We start from the raw sequence: 22,583 nt of genomic DNA, 5'->3' as shown, positions 1-22,583 counted from the left end.
AATTTAGAAATGAAAAGTGAAAAGCGACCCTCCTTTTACATGCACGCTTGTGTTTTGATGCTATCATAAATAATAGGTTAGTATCAATTGTTAGAGAAGAGGAAATAGATCAATACGACCAAGAGAGCATTTAAATATATTAGTACATAGTGTACCTATTGGCAAAACTAATACAATCTACACTTCATTGTCGTTGCAACAAAGTGTTAATTATGATGTGGTTAAGGAACGTATCTTGAGGGGTGATGAGTTGGTACCTGATGTATATCAACGCAGGAATTTCCAAATGGAAACTGGATAGACCTATATTGCAACAGGAAAGTGCATGTTATTTTTGATTGCTAAAGATTGAAAAATAAGCAACATAATAAAGACAGACTTTCCAAAGGCTCCTTTTTTAAGAGGCCAAGGTCACAGTCCTGTACTGAAAGCAATAAATGTGTTGGATAACAAAAAATCAGTCTGATTTTATTATTGAGAATTATAAGATATTTTTGTTGAAAGGTTCTATATCACTTGTGGGCAATTCTACCAAACCGATCCCGATTAAAATATTAAGGGACACAGGAGCTTCTCAGTGTCTTTTATTATCATGTACATTGCCCGTTTCTGAGATGTAAAGTCCGACTGTATTTTTCATCTCCAGTGTAGCGAACTCATGACCACTGGATTACGAAAGGCAATGATCCACGTACTGAGCTGCTATGGCCACCTACCCAATACTGTCTGAAACCAGAGAATTAAAAATAAATAACAGTAGGAAGTTGAGAAGAAAACGAAAACCATTAAATGGTTAAATTGCGTTATAATTTAATTAAGCCAATACGCATATATGACTATGGCATTACTCCTGATATATATATTCTGGTGGAGGGTCCATTTACTGCCTGAACAATCACTGATCTATAGCATAACCTATCGGCAGTCAACAACAAGGACAAGTTTTCAAGAATCTCTCAAGCGCTCACCGTTATGGATCACTGCCATCTCACCTCTGTCTGCGTAGGTTCGAGTCTCAGGCTCGGCTAACCTTGGTACGTGAGAAAGCCTGCCACTAGCTTCTCGTAGGTAGGTGGTTCACACTGCACCGGCCTTAGCCAACGTGGGGCCCGATTTGGATCATTTTGGTGGGGCCCCCTGGATTTATGCACGCGACCCCTTGTGAACAATGTATTTGAAAATACACTTTAAAACAAGTTTTATATGATGTTAAACTTACTTTTTTAAAAAGATATTGAACTTAAAATCGGTCCAATCAGACTAAGACCGACCCTGCTGTCACATTATCCTGACATCAGGCCAACCAGTTCTAGAACTAACCTTATAATGCGGAGTGCTGAGCTAGGTTGCTGCTAGAACCATTTTTATGTCTTTCGAATGACTTGGCCGGGGTTCGAACCCACAGTCTCCCTCATCCATGGTGGACACACTAACTACTAGGCCACTGGCATGGTTTGTTCAGGAAGTAAGACAATTACCAGCCCTAATCCCACTATACTTATCAGAGGCAAAAGCTTACACAGTAAGATATAGGGTAACAGTGTTATGTTGCTCAGTTAGCAACCATAATGCTATAGTAGTACATCAATCAAGCATTAATTTTTAATTTTGGAAACAATAATGCAGCCATTGCTTCTACAATTTAATTCTTTACTGACCACTTAATGGGGTTTGCAATGGGACAACTACTTAATTCATGAACATCATTTAAGATTCAAATAATGCTAGTCATAAAAACACATTAAATACTGCATATGTAATAAAAACTATGCACTACACATTTGATTCTGTAGAAAGCATTATTAAGGAAGCTCAAGATAGAAACAATCATGCTACTGTTTTGAAAAGGAAGGTAAACCCTCCTTACACAAAGAGGCAGAATTCTCAACAGATTTCCAGACTAAAGAGTCATTTGACAATTAATTCCAATGAGGACTACACATGTATGTACATAGAAGGAAAATAATATGTTGTCCGCTTTCAATATTTACAATGTCGAACCAAGCACACACAAAAAATGACAAATACAAATTTGCCTTTCCCGTGGATTTAACAAGCGGTGTAATTTTTATATTCATGGGTGGAAAGAGATATAAAACTAAACTCTCAACATTATGGTAGTTACCGAAAAGGATGAACTACATCACACTGATGTCTGAGGAAAAGAGTCTCACCCATAGTGTATGCAATATGCCACCGTGATAGTATGGAAAGACCGTTAAGCTTGAAAGGTGTGGAGGCTACTAGTGTTATTGCACTCGGGTCACAGACAGGTTAGAAATTCAATGAATGACTAAGTTCTGTGCACTTTTTATCACATTAAAGATTTGCTATTGAAATCGGTGGCGGGGTACAAACAAATCTATCTATAAATCTGCCGACACGGTCACGCTTGACTATTAAGCAGCGGGTGGTGTGTGGTCAAAGATAAAGTAAAGATGGAAGTGATAGGACAGTCAGAAGAGCAATGATAGGAAGGGCAGAAATAAGTAAAAGAGTGTCAGTGTATGTTTTTGTCCCTTAATAATAAGACCAATCCGGCTACCGTAGCAGCGATGAGATAAGGAACCTCAAACGGCATAGCCCTGAGAATCACTAGGTCTTACTTGTAGCTGACTAGATCATTAGAACTTGATTTTGCAACACCCCTGCTTGTGAGATACCAAGTCAGGATTCAGACTATAGTAACCAAGTTTGTTTATTAACGAGTCTATCATGTACAGAGCCTTTTTTTCTGTTGGGGGATATATTGTTTGATCAAGAGTGAGAACTGTACTAGTTTGAAAACGACCAACCATTTGCTTTTCAAGGGTATTAGGTACTGGCACAGGGGTATTCCATTTTCCTTTCCTTGCCTATCTGACATTTTTATATTTAAAAAAATTCTTTTTCGGTCTTTTTTTGGAACAAAAAACAAAAAAAAAGCAAAATATTCTTCTTGTTCTATATAGTTCATTTTGCTCTGCTTCTCTCTCAACAATCAAGTTGAAAAGGAGAGAGAGAGAGAGAGAGAGAGAGAGAGAGGCTTCATCGTTTACCAACTCTTATGACATCAATGTGAACTGTTTTGACATGGGAATATAATAGTCAAGACTTCGCACAGGGGCTCGTATCGTTGCTTACAATTTCACTGTCTGTCATAATATTTTTTTATCCTATGTGTATGACTCATATTTAAATATAAGCAATGATATGAGGCCCTGAACATCAAGCTCAATGGCGGAACGGGATACAAGCAGGTTGTCACAGATGATAACTAATGAAAGCACGAACAGTTCTTTTGGACGAATATAATAAACAGTTTTATAAAAAATCTATTTGTTTCTTATCAGTTTGATCCAGTACGTTTTACCATCTTCCAAGTTAGGTGCATTAAGTCTCGTAGCAATAAAATATATGTACACACCAAATCACGCGCCACACATACCGCACTATATCAGCTGCACCAGGCTTAAAATATCGCACTTTCTGCTGGCATACCAGTTTACCATTGTAAAATTTTTTTACTTTTTAAAAATCTCTAATAATACTAGTAATTATTTGTATGAGCCGTTTTTATCGGTATACGAAATTTACAGTGACATTGCACAGAAGCAATGTTCTGATTGGACTACCAACAATCAGAAGGCACACGCGTTCTGACTGGCTTAGCGTTAGCACTCCCAACCTACTACCGGAAGAAGCCAGTGAACTTTACACATGGAGTGTAACTGCCTGTCAGACATTACCGACTTTGTGAAGACATTCAAAATAACACGTAGTTCACCTCTTATGATCATTTTCAACCATTTTCCGCAAAATAATTTAGAGGACTGGTGTGTAAGTCCTCACAATATAGTCACGTCCTCGAGATGTTGGTGTGCATCCCAACTCAGGTCTTCGCAAGTATACCAAAACACACACACACACCAAATCTCTCTCATATTTAGAATACCTATGTAGTGGTCCTTGGCAATCAGCTGTATGTAGCTACACAAGAAATGTTTCATCATTAGCTGAATCACAGCCTTTCTTTGAAACATTATATATCTTAATGGTATCAGTCATTCGTTTCACATTCATGAACAAATCTTCATTGCCATTTAGGGACGTGTGCTCACAACTACAGCAGTCCCATATTAGCGATCAATTGCTGTATCACTGGAATATAAACTTTCATAACACAGAAAGAACGTGAGGGAGAAAAGAAAATTGCATAACAAATTCTTCATGAAAGAATTTGAAGGGACTAATGACATTTTCATAACACATAGTGCATGCAAGGAGAAAAGAAAGTTTCATAACATATAGCGCATAAAAAATGTGAAGGGATAAACAGAATTTTTGACGACTTTAACATTCCATGAAAGCGCGATTAACGCGCAAAATTTATTCACGACATCTTTGTTAGTCAGTCGTATAAATGGATTTTTATCTGTTGATCAGAGTTTGCCATTTGCTCTTTAATTCATAGTCTCTGGATTCAAATGAAATGTTCGAAATGTTCAATCACCCCTCATGAACATTTATATCATTTTGATCGACATATACATGTTGAGATAAATCACTTGCACATGCGCATTGTTGCAAAAGATGCTAGATGCATGAACGTTTAATTGGCGACTGAATCTCGTCTATTAGAGTTGCTGGTTTACGTTACAACACCCAACAGAGATATAGGACAAGCTTTTAATTCAATAGTAATATACACATTGGTCAATTATGTAATGTACAGTGTACTTCCACAACAAAATCTACATACTGAAGATACTTTATCGGTAATGTGTTAATTGGATAGCACTGAAACAACCCCAAACCATTCGGATTTGGAAAAATAACTCGCAAACATGATTGTTATGTCTGTCATCTGACACATTTATTTTATTAGTTTGTCCCTCCCTTCCTTTTATGTAACAACCTTTTCACCTTCTTTTTGTTAGTGCTTTTTGCTGAAACTTAGTAATCAATATGTTTCCTTGATATGACTCATCCAGCCATGAAAACGTATCATGGCTAATGTGATCATGTTACAGTGAAAGTTTTGAGACTGCGAGTTTCAGTAATCTGTGTGAACTTCGTGCCAATGTGAAAACTTCTCATCTGCAGGCCGATCACTCGGACGAACGAATTGTTTTGCTTCGTCTCCTGTATTACAGTCGTAATTCTCAATAAATGGTAGGTCAAGTAAATAAGGCCTGTATTTTTCCAGGAAATAACACCAACAGGATATGACGTCATCACTACCTGAATTAGCTCGGCTGTCCTCGTCAAACTTGACGTCTACTGGCTGCCTGTTGTAAAGATCAGGGTGTTTTTCAAGGTCATCCACCTTCGCCAAAACGTATGTGTCCAGTTCGTAGACTTCACCGTAGACATGCTGATAACAAGAAATGTATTTTATATAAAAGCAGACTTACGTAGATTGTATAAGTTTAAATTCTAATTTATCTTCAACGTATATTTATTTTATTTACAGTGAACAAATCACACTATACAAAAGGTGGGCTGCTGTTCTTAATCACTTCTATTAACATCCACATTTTAGGCTTGACGGAATTGAATAATCTGATGTATGTTGCATGACAGGAGAAACAATAGATGCAATAGAAACAAAACTCTATGTTTGAATCTATGTGTGGCTTCACGTAAAAAGGGCAATTTTACCATGAAACGTTAATAACATTTTGTATTTTTATTTATATTCAAATATTTTTTAGGATAGTATATTATTTTTAATTGAAGATTAAATATGCACACAACATTCAACAACAACTACAGAAAAGTCAAACGGGCCATATATGCGCATTTACTCATTTTAAATTAAACATGTTTTTTTTTTTAATTTGACACTAATTTTCTTTAACCAAAATCTTTTCAATCCTGATTACTAAATGCTCTGCACCTTAACTGTCATCAAGAAAATTCCAGACGAAAATTACCGATCTCTCTGGGTTTTTTTTTTTCTTTCTTACAATGGTGGCCGTGTACTAAACTTGGGTCAAGGAAAAAGCACTTTGAGTGGAATCATCACAATATAGGGTAGTATGGATTTGTTTATCAATATGTGTAGCTTTCATTGTGACATCACAACAAGCAACATTCAATCCGAATTTGTACTGGATCACACCTTAAGGTTAAATTTGTCCAAAAATGTCTACGTACTTTAACATTGCTTTTGCCGTATGCACTTCTTGAGGCATCTAAATAATGACTTTCCAAAGGAATGTGGATGTATAAGAATCCAAATGAAGTGAATACTTGCCATTTAAAAGGTATGTACAATCAAATTCTAACAAATGACACTCATTATTGAAATGGTCATGGCTGAATGCCTACATGACCTGTGTGACTTGCTTTAATTATCGTGAATGTGTCCCAAGATCTAATTATCACTATTGAATTTTATATATTTATTAGATATATTTTCCAAATACATTGAAATTCGACTTTAGAATATCCTTATTTATTTAAAATAGGGTGGGTTTCAATTGAAATAATAAATCTGATGTTTTCCTATATTAAACAAAACAAGACATTGCAAATTCTCGCATTTAGAAACTATATTTAAAAAAGAGCATTTTCATGAGAAGATTGGCCGTATTATAAACAGGAATAAATGTAAATCAATTACTTTTTCGATATCGATCAGGAGATAAATCGCTTGAATAGCTATCTTGCATAGAGAGTTGTTGACTCTATCATATGTAAATAATATTTTTTTTTTCGTAACATGCAAAAAATAGAACGAGATTCTGATTCTGGCTTTGCCTTTTAGATACAATTCGACAATTGTTTTAAAATTAATTCACATTGTGGGGAATAAGGAAAAGCTATTATTCGACCATAGACAAATATGGCAGGTAGAATATGTCATACCTTCTAGCGACATTAATATTAAGTTCATACCAATGGCGGCTTTTGTTCATGAAGTTGTTTTAATCTCTTTTCCCTGTTTTTACGCGGACAGCATTCAGCTAGAGTGCAACTTCTACTTAAAGTGAATAACAGACGATACCTTATTTACATTACCTTTCCAGTTCCCTTCTCTTTCAACAGGAATGGAATATTGTACCTGGAGGCAATAACAAGCGGGTATTTGTCCACAGTTTGTGCCGTGCCTATAAATCTGCTGAATTCTTTTGTAGCTCCTTCAAAAACATGATGATTAGGTTGTCCAGATTTTAAAGTTCCGTACACAAATATCCGCACAGTTTCCTTTTGCATTGTCAGTATTTAGTACTGGTCGATGTCTGTAGGTATTTTATCTCTTCCTATACACCGTTTTACATGTATGTTTACTGCATCAGTTGCAAGTGCATATACGTTATGATAAAACTAAGGATAATAGCACACGACACGCGGAACAATTCGACTTCACGGCCATGAGTTAAGACATTAGGATAACCTCTGCTATCTCTGCATGACAATTTTGTCGAGACTCGATCCGCATGATTGATATAGAAGATGCGAATGGTGTAAAGGATAATACCAAAACGACTATTAACGTACTGGATACGGAACGCGACTGCGAACTGTGCTTTCATCGATTAACACGGTCTGTATGTAAAAGTTATTGAGACTTTAAAGCATGATCTCAGTCTTTATTTGTCTGTCTCACCCCCACCCCCCAAATAAGCAAACAACGAAACATAACAAAACAACAACCGACAATGTTCCTCAATACTACTCAGCTCGAGTCTTTGGACTTTAAAGGCATTTTAATCGAAACAAATATTTCGTTGAAAAAAGACCGAGTTGCTCTGTCATTTTTTTATTCAATGTTTTGTTTGTAAGCAACGAAGTGTAAAGCACGTGTCACGGAAGATGAGAAGTAAGTCTGTTACTCTGTTTAAAGCAGGGATATTCATTTCGTGTTAATTGTAAGAGTGGTATCTGTTGCATTGTGATTGCTAAAAGCATATGGATATCTAATGTTTAAGAAATCCCTTTATATTAAAATAAAAGCGCACATATTGAATTCCCTTCCAAAATAAGAGCAAATTTTGCGAAGTGCATCAAACCCAGCTACAGTAACATAAATGTGCTTTTTAAATGATGCAAGTAATGCAATTCTTTCTCCTTCTGGTGGACCTCTCTGGTGACCCAAGTGGTTAGAGCGTCCGCTCGAATGCGGGAGGTCGAGTCATACCAAAGATTTATAAAAATGGTACTAGCAGCTGCCTCGCTTAGCGCTCAACATTAAGAGGTTAGTGTTAATACTGGTCGGTATGATGTGACTGTGTGGGACATGATGCTACATGTCTGCGGCATGATGTCCCAGTGCTAGACATCACCATAAACTGCCACGCTGCAGACATTGTGGCGATATGACTGGAAAATTGTTAAAGATACGCTAAAAATCTAAATCACACACACTAACACACACACACACACACACACATTCTCCTCGTGGCTCCCCAAATTGTGGCTCACGAGATATCGTACTTGGTTTGTTTATATTTATTTTATTTTTAGAGTGCCACAAAGTCAATGATGACGTTAATTACTCATATTTTGTTATGCACTAGGCAAAATGTATACTACTTTACTTTGGCGCATGACCCTGGCTGGCCATTAAATAAAGATGTGAATTTTTTTTTAAACCATGCTTGCATAGATTTCTCACGTTTTTCTCATTGCGATTTTATTTGTATTGGAATTTTTTGCAAATTTACGTACAGTAATTTTTTTTTAAAGATTTAATTTCTATTTTTATTCTGTGTTTCTATTTTATCCTGAAATAACTTATATAAAGATATGTACTGAATTCAAAGGGAGAACTATAATTTGGCACTGTACAGAGCTATCGATCGTTGCCTCCCTTACACGTGTGTTGAAAGTTATTTGCCGAGTAGGTCGTGTTTATAGCTACTGCTAAAATTTCCCGATGCAGACGTGGATTTAGTCTACATGAGAACGAAGATGCAAAGTACTTTATGAAATTTTCGAGTATAATGGAGATCGACATAACATCATTTAAAAAGTATCAGTCAGCGTTTTCAACTTCTCAGCCCAAGGAAACTGTAAGAAGGAAAAACCAGCTATATCAACTTTAGGCAATAATTTAAAAAATATGAACTTTACCTTAAATCTCATATATTAAAAAGTGCCCATTCTTCAAAGAAGTTTGCGAACACAGACGATTCTTACCTGTAAGGAAAAGATAGAGCTGTTCTGATTCGAGGAACGAACTAATTCTGCCTAAGTCTGGTCTCTATTTATACGCAGTTTTGTTTTACGCTAATTTCGAATAAGAACAAGGTTCTCGACCTTTCCCACGGAAACCGTGTGAATCATCTCGCTTAACTCGTCCATTATTGATTTAATAATTTGCCTGTTCAGCAGCTTCCCACCAAATCTAAATTGCTGACCTATAGATATAAGAGAAATGTATTTTATGGATTTCTGCACCTGCATGTAAAGCGCGATTTTTATAAAATAGCATACAGTTGTATTACACGGAAAATTCTGTCTTAATAGTTGCAACAAAAGCTTTCACTAACTTGCGAATACGACCAATCGTTCATTCTATGTGTGTGTGTGTGTGTGTGTGTGTGTGTGTGTGTGTGATAGAGAGATTATGTTTATTTTAAAAGATATTATTCCACATTGCACTGAAACATGGCATAATGGGACGCGAGCAATAGAAGTTATACTGAAAGCTTTCACTTACTTTCGAAGATTATTTCTTATTGCATGCCGAATACAGAAAAATATTTTACAGCATATATTTTCTACAACAGTAATATTATATATATATATATATATATATATATATATATATATATATATATATATATATATATATATATATATATATATATATATATATATATATATATATATATATTTCTTTTTTGTATGCTGTAGGTTCAAATGTCTTATCGTTTATTTCGCATAATCTGTACTAACTTCTTTCCAGCGTGAATCATCGGATGTGCTTTTTTGCGTCATAACATGCATCTTCTGGTCGTTTTCAATCGTCGTACTCCTCTTGGTAGGGTAGTTTTAGATTCGGCCTGAAGTTGTTACAGAAAGTAACACCAGCACTGAATGGTGTCATCGCAGGGTGCCCCATTCCCATTATGCTCCAAAAATCGAACTTTGCCCAGTTCTCTTCCATAAACCCTCGGATATTACTCAAGTTCATCGAAGGCTTGAAATCATTCATCATCAACTTCAAACGTCTCCAATAATGTTCTGCAGATATGTGGGAAATTTAAACGCTATAATACAAAAATTCTTAAAATATGAAAAAGTATAGCAACTCAATTAGTAAGTAACAAAGGAAGAAAAGACGGAAATACATAGTCCTAATTCGGTAATTAAGTACGGTATATAGGTAAGTAGGTAGATAAGTACATTAGTAAGTTTGGAAGTGTGAAATGCTAGGACAAATTTAAGTATGTTAGGTACAGTTTTATATAAGCTGGAAATCAATTAAGTAATAAAGAAAGCAATAAATCAATTAAGTAATAAAGAAAGCAAGAAATCAATTACTAGAGTCAGTATGTAATGTATAATGTTCCAAAAATGTAAATACGAACAAGTACATTAATATAGGTCAGTAGGTTACCTATTTAGCACAAAGATAGTGAGAAAGTAACTAATGAAAAGGTTATCACAATATTTACAGTCTGAGTGCAGCATTCTCTCGATAGTAATTAAATCTATTTTGAATCACTGTTATGATTAAGTTAAAGAAGTAATATGACTAAAACACAGATGTCTCTACCTCAGCGACGAATCTTACTGTTTCTGACAACAGGTTTTCCTCATTGGAAAATGTAAATATTGGTAAAATATACAGAAAATTATATTTGTGTAACCTTAAACATCTTAATAAAACAACATACCTCTTTTTCTTCTTTTGTTATCTGAATAAGGGTGTAAGCTCTCTCTCTCTCTCTCTCTGTGTGTGTGTGTGTGTGTGTTGATTGTTGTAAATAGGATATTGAGATAATATATTTGAGTTCAGAATATTCTAGAATCAGACGTGTTTACAATGTGATTGGAATTTTCCAGTAGTATGACTCACATCTAGGTCAAGTGAAAATATATATATATATATATATATATATATATATATATATATATATATATATATATATATATATATATATATATATATATATATATATAAGGACTTGTTAAACAAATAATTCATTCCTATCTTAGAACAATCTCTGGAATTCAGTTGTTATCAAATTATAATTGTGTTTAGATATAATTCGAGAGGATTTTTAATTGACATTAATCTTGTCTTTGGATATACACTACTTTAGGACTATTGTAAACTGATTCGAAGACATTCTAGATTGCATCATTGTGGTAGATCAGGGCATTCAAGGCTTGTATTTCATTCCGAACATTCTATGCTTTTGGACTTGTGATAAGACATGTAGGATTATTTGAGATTTAATTCACAATACTGCAAAAGACATGCACTATTGAAAATACCATTCTGATCATATATACACATCTTTAGTTGGAATATTCACAAAATAGAATGGTTCCGACAATGAGCCGTGCTCTACAAAGACTACAAAAATAGCAGGTACAGGCATATTAAAACCAAAGGCTATCTCGACCCCTTCAGGTACGTACCATTTTACAAGCCAGTCTAAACACTAAATTCGAGAAAAAGATGCAACTGAAGAAGGCGGGTTGAATAGACTGGCAACAGCATAGGAGCCAATAAGCCAAGACTGTATACTTAAATCACTGTTTCGTTTGTAACCGCTCCGGTGGCCTAGTGGTTAGAGCGTTCGCCTCGGATGCAAGAGGTCGTGGGTTCGAGCCCCGGCCGAGTCATACCAAGACTTACAAAAATGGTACTAACAGCTGCCTAGCTATGCGCTCAGCATTAAGAGGTTAGTGTTAGGACTGGTCGGCCTGGTGTCAGGATAACGTGACTGGGTGGGACATCATGCTACATGTCTGCGGCATGATGCCCCAGTGCTAGACATCACTATAAACTGCCACACTGCAGACATCGTAGCCATATGACTGAAAAATTGTAAAAGCTACGTTAAAAATCCAAGTCACACACACACACACACACACACACACACACACACACACAAAGTTGAAGAAATTCTAAGACTCGTTTAAACTTGTCTTCTACTCTACATTCAATAACGACGTAACCAAGTGAGGTATTCCAGAAACTATTAATTAACCTTTGTCTATATGAGAAGAGATTTTAAGGGGGGTAAGGGGGGGGGGGGCGGGAAGGAATACAAAGTAGATAAAAACACGTTTTACAGTTCCCACTGCCAGGACGACGGAGACTCTCTAACGTTGAAAGGAGCCATGGTAATTTACAAGATCTAAAAACAATGTTGACAATGACATAAGCAATAAAGCCCATCTATTTTGATGCTCCTCGTTGTGGAAGCGTTTATGCTTTCCTTTTTTTTTATTACACCCTATACACAAAATGCGAGTAGAAAGACTCATTAACGCCAGTGCAAGCACAATATCATTTTCAGCAAGAAAATAAATAATTATCCAGCACCCTTGAATAACCAGCCTATCACGCTGTTAGTAATTTCATGTATGCTGTTACTTCCTTTTTTGTGGCTAACTCAAACAAATAAGTGGCTGTTTTGAAAAGCATATTTTTGGTTGTGTCAGAAATAATGTTCCTGCAGATGGGGATGTGTCAGTGATATCAGAAAACACAATTCGAACACTATCTGGTTATGCTTCTACTTATTTGAACCTTATATCACTGGCGTTGTTACTTTTGTTTTATTTTTTATTTTTTATTCTTTTTCTTTCTTAAATTGTGATCGTATTTCATGTTCAGTTATATGTGAATATGTATTCTGTGTCGATATAATTCAACATTGAATTAGGTTTGTTTTCATCTGTACTTTTAGTTTGCTCACTTGCCATATAAGTTCCAGAAATATTATTACAAGAATTCTTTTTTTTTGCGTTTGTTCATATGATTAAGGGCAAACTGGTAAAGAAGAAATAATAAAAACTAGAATTTTAGAAAATATACTTTTAAAAACCTAGTGAGTTTTACCGAATTAATTCTTGTTGCACAAATTCGCAATAGTTAATACCGGAAATAGCAGGGAGCCGAGCAAACGGATTACTATAATACTTGGACAGCAGAAAACAGAAAACATTATAATGCGGACTTCAGACAGCGATACCTAACACGGAAAAACAGGTGATCCCTTTGGTCACTCTATTGGTCAATATAGCCGTGTTGGATAAGTGGTTAAGTGTGTCGGATACGGACTGAGAGGGTTGGGATTCCAATCCTACCATTCGATAAGCCCAGAACGAATACCATGGTGTGTCTTTGGGTGGGGCACTTGACTCCAATTGCCTCAGCACTCGATAGCCTACTTGTGCTGCTGTGCCGTAAAACACCAAGCCAGCTACCTCTGGTATTGAACGAGCTACGTAAAGATAATTGTCAAAGTGTACGGTTTTGTCGTTTTATGGGAACTTCCGCACTGTTTGGGGTTTATGTGTAAATTTTTCAGACATGGTAATCATGATCAGACATGAACATGTCTGCATCATCTGAGAGTTCAGAGTTCTGAGAAACTCGGAATTGTCGTATGATACGGTATTCGTAATCTATCTCGGCTGAGATTTTAGGCAGATCAGTGCGGAATAAAGCAGGGAAATATGCTTCCATCAGGTTTTCAATTTTTAAAGCATTATTACCACAAGCTCATTTGGCTCGGTACTTTGAATAGATATGAAGCCGATTAAGGTGCAACCACACGTATGTATGTATGTATGTATGTATGTGGGTGTGTATGTATGTATGTATGTATGTATGTATGTATGTATGTATGTATGTATGTATGTAATCTTGCTTGCATACAGCATACTACTGCGAAAGCGAAACACATCGCATTGATCAATATATAGCCGCGACAAAATTATTCATTCGAGGTTAAATTTCTATTCAGTACGTTATGTCCGGCAACAGGAACATACAAAGTCTTCCTCCGCCCCTACCCGGGGGACCCGGGGAACAGAATGATCTGAGGTGCGCAGATCAATCACACATCTTACCTATGTTAGCGTGAGTTCAAGTCTCGCCTCGACCAAAGTGGGTATCTGAGAAAGCTTGCCAGTAGCTTCCCGTGAGTCGGTGGTTTTCCCTGGTTTTCCCAAACATACTGGCCGCTGAGTGTGCCTATCGTATGCTTGAAGATGGTGTTACAGCCCGCAAAACAAAGTCCACGCCCAACGTGACTTCCGTCTCCTTTCCCACCATCGCCAAACCAATACCCTCTTTTGCCCCACCCACCCCAAATCCTTTCTGCATTTTAGCATCCGTTTTTAATTGCGGCAGCAATTCGCTTTTTGGGCGACACCAACAATTTGTACAGTTCCGTTAATGTGTTCAGTTTTAAAAATAAATAGCAAGCATTAGTTTTATCAGTGCTACATGTAGCCAGGAAGTAAGTCGGTTTACATGATTCTGAGAAACTCTTCAACCCAAATATTATATTGAAATATAAAAAAAACAACTTTTATTTTATAATCTTACCAGTAACCGAGTATACGTGTAATGCTGTCACTATTTAGAGTATAGGCGATTTTAATGCCATCAGTTCTCACCTTTTCCTTTTTATAAACTGTGCTAAGTTTGAATTTATATTACAGTATAACAATATATCATTTCAAGACCTAAGTATTTTTTAAAAATTGTATCTCAATGTATTTCTAAAATCTTCGGACTTATTTTCATACCAACACATGTGATAAGGTCTAAATTTAGTTGAGAAAAAAATGAGTAATAAATATATGAAAAATCTTTTTATAAACCATGATGTTTAGAACATTTCCTGATTAAAGTTTTATTATCACACAATTGTGATGTTCAATTTTTGTTATTTTATTATTGATATCAAATATTTGGTAAAATATTATTTATTCCAAAATTTATTTGATGATATCAGCTATTCATTGGTATTGCCTGCAAGCGTTTGTTTCAAAAGGTATTAGATTTATTGATTGTTTGGGTGATTGGCCCATATTATTATTATTATTATTATTATTATTGTTTTTATTCTTCTTCTTCTTCTTATTATTATTATTAGTAGTAGTAGTATTCTTATAGAATAATTAATTCATAATACTGCAAATATATAGTGTATTCAAAGTGTGATTTAGCAAGTAAAAATTTGATTGAAATCGTTTAGATCAATTTGAAAACTTAATAAGAAAATGATAATTATTTTTTAATTGTTTCATCTTTGAAAAGTAAGCTCAACAGAACCTGACTGGAAAATTTAAAAAAAAAATCTTAATAAATTCCGTTGATGAAATGCTTTGTCGTCATAATTGGGTTAATAAACAATACTATCATCAATTAGGTACAAGATCAGCAACATCAGTCCTCGTCCTCGTAGTCATCATCATCATCATCATCAGAAAAGAAAAGCAATATGACGATGATGTTAATGCCGATGAATAATAATTTGATAAAACGTGCTTTTACAAATATTAATTGTCAGGGACTATCAAATAACGAAAATAAATTTGATGTATATATTATTCTACATGAGTAATTATGCAAGGGGTTTGCCCAGAAGGACACCATTGTCTTTTAGTACCTTGATGATATAAATTACAAAGCTTCATATACACAGACACATACATGCCACCCCTCCCCCACCCCGAGAAATTTAATGTATATTGATAAAAATATGCCTATAACTTATATCCCTAATTATTGTAGGAAGGGAATTTTCTTGGTAAGGAAATCATAGTAGAAACAAAGACAGACACCATCCAAAATATACATTAAGAAATTTGCGAGATCTGGTATGCTGCTGGCGCCATCTATCGGATTCAGAATCAAGTAACTAATTTCGATCCCCATTCATTGTCTATATGTAAGTCACAAACGCAATGATTTACTACTAGGTACATTATTTACACTCAGTAATAAAGGAGTTAAATAACAGAAACAGTATAGAAACATTCTTGCAAAAATGAGTAAATTAAACATGTGAATTGTTGATAACGTTTGTAAGTAACTGTATATTTAGTATTAATTGTAATTTTATGTTTGTCTTTGTCATTCCACAGATGCTATGATTTAACACGCCTTACTATCTTTTAAATAGTGCATGTCAGAAGGGAAACAAATGGAGGTATAATGTTTGCTGTCGATGTGTCCTGTGACAAAAGTTCAGAAAAAACGGTCACATATCTTTTTCAGAAATGAGGTTTAAAAAGTAACAAAAGATAAAAAAAAACCTGAGGTGTCATTTTAAAGATTTACAACAGATTGCCTTGACCTTTGTTTTGCATGCCTTTCTATCAGGGGAGGGGGCGGTTTTCTACCGATGATACCGTTCATCTTTTGTCTCATGGTCGATATTTACATCGAACTGGAAATGGTTGTCTTCCCGACGGTGTAATCAAAGATTTTGCATTTAACGTTTTACCATCAAAGAATTTACTCGGCACAGTAAAGACACCCACTGTTTTGATTGGTTCTTCGGCCAGCCTGAATGACAGATAACATGACCTTGCTCTGGAACATAATATTATTTTTCTGTACAAGCCCTCACTCATGAATTTCTAAAACCACATTACATAAGAAGCCACCATCTGTTCCATAAAGAGTTATCTGAATTATAAATTAAAACTTGACGATAAACTGAAGTACAGGGAATAGAGTTTTGGATACTAGTAGATATTTAGTTACATGCCTAGACAAGCAGGTGATTGGATAGATAAATATAGACAGACAGATAGAATTGCTCGCTCGATTACTTCATGCTAACTGATTAGCTGACTGACTGATTGATCACATGTTCTTCGTATCTCTTTGTGTTTCTTAATTCAATATTTTCTATACGATGTAATTCCATTCAAATTCACTTTCATTGATACTCTTTAAGAGTCTGTGTGTATGTTTAGGAGTGAGCTTTTCTTTAAGGGCTTTCCACACAGGTTGTCGTTAAAAAGCGAGATTTTACCATTTAATCAAAGTGATGCAAGAAAATCATAATCTATGACAATAAGCTTGAATGTTTTTGCAGCAACCTTTACATCTTTTTGATAAGGAAGCCAGAGAAAGACGAATGCATATGAATATGACCATGATCGTCGTCAGCCCAACTTCCAAGGACGTATCCAATCGCCTCTATCCATACGTCATCGTTCACATTTAAGGCTAATACAGTTGTTTTTGTGGCTTGATCAGAATCACTAGTGTGCCCATGGTCTGCGAAAACAAATTCTTCCGTTATGTCATTCTTTTTTAGGTAAAAAAATAGAGTGTTACCGGCGGTAACTACCGCTGTCATGGAAAACATATATGTTCCATTGTATGGAGCACGGAATATCCCATGTAGAGGATTATATGCATTTCCTATGTTCAGTAGAACTGTATCAAATACTACATGAGCATAGTGGACAGCGCCGACCTCTTTCGTCAGATAGGCATGGAAAGCAACGGTGGTATCACTTGATGATTCTGTAATATCAAGTAGCATGATAATTACTACAGGAGAGAGTGATTTCTCTTTTGACAGTTATTATGATATGTTGCCTTGTATATGTAATATATAAATTAGCAATGTATGCAGACAGAATATTAAAATAAATATTGCAATACGGAAAGGTACGCACATATACAATATAAAATAATCTTGTAAGAAGATAATTTAAGATTAAAAGATAAGACATAATTAGAAATCTTCATTTTAGACTCCTCATTGGCTTAGTCCGTAGATAGAACAAATACATATTATTTATTATATGCTCATCTTTTTCTTCGTTAACTTTACATTCTCAAAATTGTGCAGTATTTGTCATACTACACATATTCATCCTGCACGACATGTGTTTCTAAAATTAGTATATTGTATTAGGAATTCCTTTCTAAACAAACAATTTACGCTCATGTAGAACACGTTTTAGCTTTTGGTTTATTAGACGGATGAACTAAACATGCTATTTCGTCCATTTGAAAGTAGAGATGATAAAGTTAACGACGCGGACGAGTTCACTGAGTCACAAATGAAACTTTCAGATAAGCAAACGAATTAACGTGATATTCGCAACGTCAACAACGAACGTGGCAGACGCATTAATTGAAAGTACCATTCTAATTATTTAAATAGTTATTTAGGAAAAATATTCGTAACTTTTGCGCACATATAATGATTAAGACTATGGCCAGTGCTCTATAAAAATAGCACAGAAAAGTACATTGAGGAACAAAGGCTATTGCATATGTTTCAGAGACGAATCATTTTACAAGTCAGTCAAAACGCTAAATTCCAGATAAAAATTTAACTGAACGTTCTGGTAGGAAACTACCAGCATCAGAGCTAATAAGCCAAGACGACGAAAAGGTATTTTTTTCCCTCTGGCTAAATGGACTGTCACATGAACGCTGCTTTGCAATTTTTCCCGTTTAACTATTTTGATACAATGTTAGGCTAGCGATAAAAGACATACAATGAATGATACGGATAATAGCTGGTGTCCCAGCAAGCATGCAAGTGACAGGGCATAAATATGTCTTCTTTAGCTTGTAATAAGAATAGTAATAAATATACTTATATTAATGCTCACATCAAAGATAATATACTTGTAAGAATTGTGCACAATCTATGAGTGTTTCTTTTGTTATTGTGATGTCGGTGTATTACTGTGCAGTAGTTGATAGTTTTGGTCTAGTAGTTATAGGTTACTGCATTTGTATAGGAAAATATGAACTCGTTTTGTCGGATGGATATACTGCACTCCCAAGGTCGTGCAGTATATCCATCCAACAAAACGAATTCATATTTTCCCATACAAATGCAGTAACTTTTTTATTATATGCTCATTTTCTTAATCTGTATTTTGAATTAAATCCACAAGCATATATACATCAGTGCACAGCAACAATATTAATTCGCACATAACTCAGCTCATATAAATTTGAACTTAGTTGCTAGGTTGACAACACTTTCGAAAGAAATTGTCGTTTTGGTTTACTTAAAATTGAAATTTATAGTCATATCGTGAATGAATGCGCATTGCAACAACATTTCCATTTGGCCTGAAATGAACAGATTTTGGTATTTTTGTCAATTCTACTAAATTTCGTGAGTATGGACTGGATTTATCTGTGCCAATTCTACATGAAGTAACATCTGATTTGTGCAGCGAGGGAGCAGCGTCTTGACTTACCTACATGAGTTTCTGTTCTGTTATTGAATGTTTGGAATCATAATGTGGTGAAAAATATGAAGTCTTTCAGTTGTAATTATCAAGCAGACGCTATGGAATATAATGTTCATTTCATTTTGAGTCCAGTAAGGAGGATGTGATATCACTTGGAATGTAGTCGATATTACAGTACAATTTCGAAATGTGTAATCAAGCTTTAGAACCCATGCCATAACTCATGTAATTCGGATTTGCAGAACTAAGAAAGTACATTTTGGGGAAATTCAGGATGTAAAACTGTATGAATATTTTTTGCCATTCTTATTAACAGCTAATGAAGACACGTTTATGCTTTGTCACTTGCATTCTATTTGTAGGGATGAAACAATTGTATGATCTGTCTGGCGTCTAACGCTAGTCTAGATTCGGAACATTGTATCAAAAACGTTAACGCGGAATATTGCAAAGCAGCTGATATGTGGCAGTCCACTAAACAGCTGTTTTAGTTCATTCAGAAACAAATTTAATCAACCAAAACGTAAAGCGACTACTACATGAATGTATATGATTTGTTTACAAAGTAGTTCCTGATACACTATTTGGCACACGTGTCGTGCACGGAATACAATATGAAGGTGTACAATATCGTAAAATATTGCCCGATTCTGACAACGTAAAGTTAACGGAGACAACAATTAGCATATAATAATAAGGTTTAATTAACACGATAATGAAGGAGTAAGAGTAGGTAAATAATGGTGGCTATGACATTTTAGTTAAGAGTTGGTCTTTCTTTATTGTATTTGTTGCACGTCGGGTAAAAAGGTTGTTCTATTTCAAATTTAACTACTGCGTTAGAACTCTACTTCCGATTAGAGCAATATTTATGAAATTAACAAAAAGATTTTACATCTAACTGGATAAGTTTTTACTATCATTAAAGGTGTATTTAAGCTTTCAAGCACACTTTGACCATAATCTAGTGATTATATCTTTGAATGCTTTATTTTCTTTTTTATGAACAGTAGCTTTACTTATTGCTTTTATCTTAAAATTGATTTTAATGAAAAATTAATTGAACAGCTTTTATTTAAAAGATTTAAAAAAGTCACTTTTGCCTCTTATTTCCATGAGGTGGCGCTCTAACGTTTCGTATTTTCAATAGGGTATTTTTATTTTTCACTGCTCATCATGGATATATAGAAAAAATACCTTGTATAGCTTAGGCATTGTTAAAAGAACTTTTAATTCCTCTTATTTTTGGATTGTAAAGGATACAGTCTGGCCCTACTTCAGATGTGCACGGATAAAAATAACTGCCAGTTCAGCTTGGTAATTTTCACTTCCTAAAGCTGATTAAAAAAATTGTTACCTTTTTACATTTTGTCATTCATTCATTATAGAAGCTGTTGTAGCCTACTGTAGTAAACTTTGATTTCACTATTTTAATAACTGCTAAGTAGGGGCTGATTTTTCGAGCACATTGGAGCAGACGTTTTGGTTAGCCGTATGCCCAGATGATCACAATTTCCACAAATAGAATATGTAAAAAAATGTTAGTCACAGTACATGAAAGCTGCATACAGTTATACAAACATTCTCTTCACTGTGCATCTTACAAATTGAAACGACTTCACTTTACACCTGTCACTCTCTCAGATGCATGTGATGTCTGTTGATCCCCCCCCCCCGAAAACCACATGATACACAAGCAGTCAATCTTGGAAGCTTACCCTTTTGCAATGCGAACATATTTGTTTCAATTTTCTCCATCCGCTGTTCAAGTCTTTGCTCCATTTGTTGGATTTTGGCTTCTAGAGATGAACGGAGGGTCTTCTCCTCTGACAGAAGCTGATGTAAGTAAGCGATATTGTTTGACACCGGATCGGAATCATCGCCGCCAATGACGAAAGAGAAAATTGATGGAGCAGAGAGCAAAAGGTGTAATATGAACCACGTCATTACACAGAACATGTTAAACTCCTATAAGCGTCTTGTCTGGTTATCGGCCTTAAATTATCTTGTTAGAGCAGTTCGTCACATGGCCACGTGACTGGTTGTTTGCATAATTCTCTTCCAACAGGTAAACAACCAACCATATACCTGAATAAACCAAACGATACAGAACATTCATGTCTTATCAAGGGGTTCCATGGTACATTTAGACACGCCATGTGTTCTCTCACACAACTGTTTCTAGTATTACCAATAGTATTGTCTCGAATTTAATTTTGAGTTGGGATGGGACTTGCATGCATGGAATGAACATTACGGCAAAATTTAGGTCGGCATAACGTTTTGTTATATATCTCATAATGATATAAAATATATCACTGGAAGAAAAATTACCTCGCTACAGTGGCGATCTGAACTCTCATCACAGTCACAATCATGTTTGAAAACAATGTAGAAATCTGGCATTGATGTGTGTTGTGTGCAAACCCAAATTAGTATAAACTGCAAACTTGCCAAATCCACATAAAGATTCACTTTTGAATGCAGAAGGAAGCAAAATAAGTTAACAAAGTCCTTATAAGTAAACTCGAATTTATTAAAATCGTTTGCTTAGAGATATTACACTCCGAAGTATGTTCTACACGGCCTCTTTGTGATGTTTCTAATCCCCCACCCCTGCAATGTTTACTGTATAAATACGCGCAAGAAATGTGCTACTGAAAATACAAATCTCATTTTCTTTTGAAAGCGGTTGTAATTTTGATACAATACACAAATTCAAGTATTATATTATAAATCTGAAGAAGAAAAAAGTCGCTGTCCTAACATCATTGTAATATTTTTCGAACATCCAGTTATGGATGTATTAATGCAGCCGTTAATCGCATCGGCACAGAATGGAGAGAGGAAATAATCCATACACATATATACATTGTATTTTACCACAAGTCCAAAAGAGTATTAGGAATGAATTCCAGTGGTGTTCCGAATGAATTCCGATATTGAACGTGCTTTTGTGCCAGTAGTCGCGAATAGTTTGATGTGCTAAGACTTTTAAAATCATTGGATGGCAGAACAAAATTCGACCACAATTAATTGTTCCCATATCCTGCAACGTTTTGTTCAATGAATTAAGTTGGTCAAAACACAGTAACTAATTTAACATAGCAAATGGATTGATCGATAATGAAAGTCTACAAGACTGGATCTCAACTTCTGTTATATATATATATATATATATATATATATATATATATATATATATATATATATATATATATATATATATATATATATATATATATACAGTCTTGTGAATATGGTCCAGGTTCGGTTCTACGTGAAAATTTCTTCTTCCGTGAAGGTATAGCTCAACATTTAAATTAGATTTATTTTCACCTTATCAGCTTCGATTTAAGTTTCAGCTTAACGATTTCAAGAATTAGTTTTGGGATTTGTTCAAAATTATAATTGACATC

General features: G+C 35.0%; 2 protein-coding genes across 4 annotated transcripts; both read right to left on the bottom strand.

Annotated features, from left to right (window-relative positions):
* Positions 1–628: 628 nt before the first annotated feature.
* On the bottom strand, positions 629–21,181 carry LOC149791834 (complement C1q-like protein 4). 3 transcript variants are annotated; one of them, XR_016423426.1, is made up of 5 exons: positions 20,883–21,181; positions 17,029–17,461; positions 9,892–10,179; positions 9,064–9,129; positions 629–726 (listed from the first exon to the last, which is right to left on the bottom strand). XR_016423426.1 is itself a non-coding variant. In XM_089970343.1 (2 exons), exons 1-2 carry the CDS (start codon positions 21,121–21,123, stop codon positions 17,031–17,033), a joined length of 672 nt encoding a protein of 223 aa, XP_089826469.1. In that variant the 5' UTR covers positions 21,124–21,181; the 3' UTR covers positions 16,952–17,030. The 3 variants fall into 3 exon arrangements, 1 of the variants encoding a protein (XP_089826469.1); XR_016423428.1 differs by lacking the exons at positions 629–726; positions 9,064–9,129 and adding an exon at positions 9,164–9,350; XM_089970343.1 differs by lacking the exons at positions 629–726; positions 9,064–9,129; positions 9,892–10,179 and having other exon boundaries at positions 16,952–17,461.
* Positions 4,655–8,611, bottom strand: LOC149791835 (putative gamma-glutamylcyclotransferase CG2811). The gene is made up of 2 exons (XM_089970344.1): positions 7,009–8,611; positions 4,655–5,356 (listed from the first exon to the last, which is right to left on the bottom strand). Exons 1-2 carry the CDS (start codon positions 7,201–7,203, stop codon positions 5,036–5,038), a joined length of 516 nt encoding a protein of 171 aa, XP_089826470.1. The 5' UTR covers positions 7,204–8,611; the 3' UTR covers positions 4,655–5,035.
* Positions 21,182–22,583: the final 1,402 nt, after the last annotated feature.

The sequence above is a fragment of the Sinohyriopsis cumingii genome, chromosome 9 (genome assembly GCF_028554795.1).
Source record: "Sinohyriopsis cumingii isolate HCF-2022 chromosome 9, ASM2855479v2, whole genome shotgun sequence".
NCBI classification, from domain to species: domain Eukaryota; kingdom Metazoa; phylum Mollusca; class Bivalvia; order Unionida; family Unionidae; genus Sinohyriopsis; species Sinohyriopsis cumingii.
The sequence above is the reverse complement of the archived record's forward strand: the minus strand, read 5'-3'. Positions and strand labels throughout refer to the sequence as shown.